The 5,230-nt window shown below is 57.3% G+C and overlaps 1 protein-coding gene across 1 annotated transcript; it reads left to right on the top strand.

Moving 5' to 3' along the window:
- The first annotated feature begins 386 nt into the window (after nucleotides 1-386).
- SLC52A1 (solute carrier family 52 (riboflavin transporter), member 1) lies at nucleotides 387-3,199 on the top strand. The gene is made up of 5 exons (XM_011994697.1): nucleotides 387-1,027; nucleotides 1,174-1,409; nucleotides 1,528-2,407; nucleotides 2,500-2,623; nucleotides 2,714-3,199. The coding sequence occupies exons 2-5, from the start codon at nucleotides 1,280-1,282 to the stop codon at nucleotides 2,924-2,926; spliced, it is 1,347 nt and encodes a 448-aa protein (XP_011850087.1). The 5' UTR covers nucleotides 387-1,027; nucleotides 1,174-1,279; the 3' UTR covers nucleotides 2,927-3,199.
- The last annotated feature ends 2,031 nt before the right edge of the window (nucleotides 3,200-5,230 follow it).

The following is a 5,230-nucleotide window of genomic DNA, read 5'->3' on the forward strand; positions in this document are numbered from 1 at the left end:
TGCTTGAGCCCAGGAGTTTGGGGACCAGCCTGTGCAACATAGCAAGACCTAGTCTTTACTTGTGGGGGGACTGGGTTAGGCTGAAGTGGGAGGATCGCTTGAGCCTCCGAGGTTGAGGCTGTAGTGAGCCGCGATCGCCACCGCTGCGCCCCAGCCTGGGTGACAGAGCGAGACCCTGTCTCAAAATTAATTAATTAATTAAAATAACAAACAACAAAATCCGAGCTGTGCAGGCTCTGGGCTGGGCCGCCTCCCCGTTGGAGGGGGCTCCCTCTCAGGGGGACCGCCAGCTGCTGGTTCCGGGGACTGCTGCATCCGGAGGCGCGGGGACCCCTGCGCACCTGGCGGCTCCCGGGACGCCCCCGTAACACAGGCGGGAGGGCAGAACGGAACGCCCCTCCGGCAGAGCCCGCCCCGGCCACTCCCCTCTCCAACCCGACCTGCCTCGGCAAGTCCTGAGTGTCGCAAAAGCGCTAGGGTTGCGCGTGGCAACTGAGAGGTCCCCTTGTCCCGGAGTCCATTTGAAGGTGAGGGTGTTGGTGCGGAGCTGCTGTTTTGTGTTGTTTTGTTTTTTGTTTTTGAGACCGAGTCTCGTTCTGTCGCCCAGGCTGGAATGCAGTGGCGCGATCTTGGCTCACTGAAAGCTCGGCCTTCCGGGTTCAAGTGAATCTCCTGCCTCAGCCTCCTGAGTAGCTGGGATTGCAGGTGCATGCCATCACGCCCAGCTGATTATTGTATTTTTAGTGGAGACCGGGTTTCACCATGTTTGCCAGGCTGGTCTCAAACTCCTGACCTCAGGCGATCAGCCTGCCTCAGCTTCCCAAAGTGCTGCGATTACAGGCGTGAGCCACCGCACCCTGCCAGTGCCGAGCTGTTTTGACAACTGGGACCTCCGGTCCTCTGTGGGTAGGAAAATCAGCTCCCTCTTTGCTCCTCCGGGGCAGCTGCACCTCGGGCCAGCTTCCTGCCTCTCTCCCTGCCGGCACTGCTGGGGTGCCGCCCCCACACGCGCAGCCGGTGCCCCGTGGTAAGTCCTGGCCCCCGTCTTCCCCGCCGGCGCCTGGCCACTGCTCCCTCCAGTTGCCCTGGTCTTAGCAGTCTGCCCGACTTGTCTTCTGACTCCGATTCTGTTCCACCTGCCTATTACCTGCCAGCCTGTCGGTTTCCTTCCAGCTAGAAGGTCTTCAGTTTCCAGAAGAGCCGAAGCATCTTTGGACCTACCTGGGAAGGACCTGCCTGTGATCTCTGCACTGTCCTGGAGGGTCCAGCTTTGGGCTGAATGGCAGCACCCACGCTGGGCCATCTGGTGCTGACCCACCTGCTGGTGGCCCTTTTCGGCATGGGCTCCTGGGCTGCTGTCAACGGGATCTGGGTGGAGCTGCCTGTGGTGGTAAAAGACCTTCCAGAGGGTGAGTGGGAGGGAGGTACAGGGAAGTGTGGGGCAGGTGTGCCCAGAAAGGTGGCCTGTGGCAGCTGTTTGTCCTTTAACCGCTATGCTCCTGACGAGGCGTCATTCCTTCCCTGCAGGTTGGAGCCTCCCCTCATACCTCTCTGTGGTTGTGGCCCTGGGAAACCTGGGTCTGCTGGTGGTGACTCTGTGGAGGCGGCTGGCCCCGGGCAAGGGCGAGCGGGTCCCCATCCAGGTGGTACAAGTGCTGAGTGTAGTGGGCACAGCCCTGCTGGCCCCTCTGTGGCACCACGTGGCCCCAGTGGCAGGGCAACTCCACTCCGTGGCCTTCCTAACACTGGCCTTAGTGTTGGCACTGGCTTGCTGTACCTCTAATGTCACTTTCCTGCCCTTCCTGAGCCACCTGCCACCTCCTTTCTTACGGTCTTTCTTCCTGGGTCAGGGTCTCAGTGCCCTGCTCCCCTGTGTGCTGGCCCTAGTGCAGGGTGTAGGCCGCCTCGAGTGCTTGCCAGCACCCACCAATGGCACCTCTGGGCCTCCCCTCAACTTCCCTGAGCGTTTTCCTGCCAGCACCTTCTTCTGGGCACTGACTGCCCTTCTGGTCACTTCGGCTGCCGCCTTCCAGGGTCTCCTGTTGCTGTTGCCATCACTACCATCTGTAACCACAGGGGGCGCAGGGCCTGAACTTCCATTGGGATCCCCAGGAGCAGAGGAGGAAGAGAAGGAGGAAGAAGAGGCTTTGCCATTGCAGGAGCCACCAAGCCAGGCAGCAGGCACCATCCCTGGCCCAGACCCTGAGGCCCATCAGCTGTTCTCAGCCCATGGTGCCTTCCTGCTGGGCCTGCTGGCCATCACCAGTGCCCTGACCAATGGCGTGCTGCCTGCCGTGCAGAGCTTTTCCTGTTTGCCCTATGGGCGCCTGGCCTACCACCTGGCTGTGGTGCTGGGCAGTGCCGCCAACCCCCTTGCCTGCTTCCTGGCCATGGGCGTGCTGTGCAGGTGCAAAAGGGGCCCCAAGCTTGGCGGGTGGAACTTACAGTTGGGGCCCAGGTCCCAGAACAATCAGCCCTGAGTCTGCTCATCCCCAACAGGTCCCTGGCAGGGCTGGTTGGTCTTTCTCTGCTGGGCATGCTCTTTGGGGCCTACCTGATGGTACTGGCAATCCTGAGCCCCTGCCCACCCCTGGTGGGCACCACTGCAGGGGTGGTCCTTGTGGTGAGCAAGTGGGGACATGAAGTGGGGAGGAGGGTGTTCCCTGGGGCAAAGGCATTCACACTCAGCCTGCTGCTGTGTCCCCCCTTGCAGGTACTGTCGTGGGTGCTGTGTCTTTGTGTGTTCTCATACGTGAAGGTGGCTGCAAGCTCCCTGCTGCATGGTGGGGGTCGGCCGGCATTGCTGGCGGCTGGTGTGGCCATCCAGGTGGGCTCCCTGCTTGGTGCCGGCACCATGTTCCCTCCCACCAGCATCTACCACGTGTTTCAAAGCAGAAAGGACTGTGTAGACCCCTGTGGCCCCTGAGCCTGGGCAGGTGGGGACCCAACTCTACACCACCTGCCTTCATCTTGAGGCTGCCACAGTGCCTGATTACTTGTGGCCGAGGCAGGCTTCCCCCAACACAGGAACGCTCATGGACACCTGCACACTCCAAAGAAGACCTTGGCCCATCAGGCCAGGGTGGGCACCAAAGACCAGACTCGGAGCCAGGGGACAGGTTGGCGCTGTGGGCTTGGCCCCAGAGCATGAGACCTTTGTGGGATTTGGGCAATAAAGTATTCTTACAAAAACAACAACAACAACAACAACAAAAAAAACCTAATGAAAACCTTGGCCGGGCGCGGTGGCTCAAGCCTGTAATCCCAGCACTTTGGGAGGCCGAGACGGGCGGATCACAAGGTCAGGAGATCGAGACCATCCTGGCTAATATGGTGAAACCTCGTCTCTACTAAAAAATACAAAAAACTAGCCAGGCAAGGTGGCGGGCGCCTTAGTCCCAGCTACTCGGGAGGCTGAGGCAGGAGAATGGCGTAAACCCGGGAGGCGGAGCTTGCAGTGAGCTGAGATCCGGCCACTGCGCTCCAGCCTGGGCGACAGAGCGAGACTCCGTCCCCAAAAAAAAAAAAAAAAATGAAAACCTTATAAGAAATATATAATGAAATCAGGAAACTGGCTTAAATAATTTTTCATATATATATTATCTAATGTGCATTAGATTTAAATAGATTGTAGTGTCTTTCTTATCATATCCACAGCTTATCTCTTCTTCTGTGGGTTTTCTTTGTCAAAAGCCTTTCTTAGTCAGGTGAGTGTCTGTAATATACTATGGGATTGGCCCTTAAAGACAATAGAGTCTCACTCTGTTGCTCAGGCTGGAGTGCAGTGGTACGATATCAGCTCACTGCAACCTTTACCCTCCCGGGTTCAAGTGATTCTCCTGCCTCAGCCTCCTGAGTAGCTGGGATTACAGGTGAGTGACACAACACCCAGCTAATTTTTGTATTTTTAGTAGAGACGGGGTTTCACCATGTTGGCCAGGTTGGTCTTGAACTCCTGACTTCAGGTGATCCACCTGCCTTGGCCTGCCAAAGTGCTGAGATTACAGGCATGAGCCACCTCGCCCTGCCTTTCTTTTTTTAGACAGAGTGTCACTCTGTCGCCCAGGCTAGAGTGCAGTAGTGTGATCTCGGCTCACTGCAAGCTCCGCCTCCCAGGTTCAAGCGATTCTCCTGCCTCAGCCTCCTGAGTAGCCGGGATTACAGGCGTGTGCCACCACGACCGGCTAATTTTGTAATTTTAGTAGAGATGGGGTTTCACCATGTTGGTCAGGCTGGTCTCGAACTCCTGACCTCGTGATTCGCCCGCCTGGGCCTCCCAAAGCGCTGGGATTACAGGAGTGAGCCACAGCGCCCGGTGGAAACACGGATTACTTCAATTTTCTTCCTTCTGCTTTTCTGTATTTGTTAAATTTCAAATAAAGCAAACCTGATCCAAACCTCCTCTAAGAAGAGGGTATCGTTTCGCCCTAAGGTCGATCTACCCCCTACCAAAGTCCCTAAGGCAGAAGAAGCTGCTCAATGACGGCTTCTCTTCCTTTTCTTTGGAACTCAAGAGCATCCACGAAGGGGAAGAAATGCTAATTCTGAAAGGAGTCAGGTCCTCCCTTCTGAAAAACGAAGATGACAGCTAGTCCTGGGGGAAGAGGAAATCCTCGCAGAGTTCGCACCCACCTCCGGACCTTCCTCCAGTCCCAGCTCCAGCCACGCGGAATACAGAAGCCCAAGCCCGGCGCCGCCTCACGCCCAGCCAGCCTGCTGCGCGTGCGCCCTCCCGCCTCGCCCCCGGGAGACTCACAGGCGCGCACGGCCGCGGGGGTCCGCTCGGCCACTCGTTCTCAAGGCTCCATGAACGCGCAAGCAAAGACGTCCTTCGAGGGAACCTTTTCTCCTCCTGGCGGACAAGAGTGGAACAACAGGGCTTGAGGAGAAGATTTGCCGGGTTGGGGGTGACATCTTTTGAAACTTGACCTCGTTTTTTATTTTGTTTGTTTGCTTGAGACGGACTCTCGCTCTGTCGCCCAGGCTGGAGTGCAATGGTGCAGTCTTGGCTCACTGCAACCTCCGCCTCCTGGGTTCAAGCGATTCTCCTGCCTTAACCTCCCGAGTAGCCAGGATTACAGGCACCCTGCCACCATGCCCGTCTAATTTTTGTATTTTTAGTAGAGACGCAGTTTCACCATGTTGGCCAGGCTGGTCTTGAACTCCTGACCTCAAGTGATCCACCTGCCTCGGCTTCCCAAAGTGCTAGGATTACAGGCATGAGTCACTG

This window comes from Mandrillus leucophaeus, unplaced genomic scaffold, assembly GCF_000951045.1.
Source record: "Mandrillus leucophaeus isolate KB7577 unplaced genomic scaffold, Mleu.le_1.0 Scaffold46, whole genome shotgun sequence".
Taxonomy (NCBI): Eukaryota; Metazoa; Chordata; class Mammalia; order Primates; family Cercopithecidae; genus Mandrillus; species Mandrillus leucophaeus.

What these genes read in the sequence shown, in the direction of transcription:
- SLC52A1 (XM_011994697.1), top strand. Translation starts at nt 1,280, where the DNA reads ATGGCAGCACCCACGCTGGGCCATCTGGTGCTGACCCACCTGCTGGTG. An exon ending in GGTAAAAGACCTTCCAGAGG is followed by an intron (nt 1,410 to 1,527) that starts GTGAGTGGGAGG and finishes CCTTCCCTGCAG; the next exon opens with GTTGGAGCCTCCCCTCATAC. An exon ending in CTGCAGGGGTGGTCCTTGTG is followed by an intron (nt 2,624 to 2,713) that starts GTGAGCAAGTGG and finishes CCCCCCTTGCAG; the next exon opens with GTACTGTCGTGGGTGCTGTG.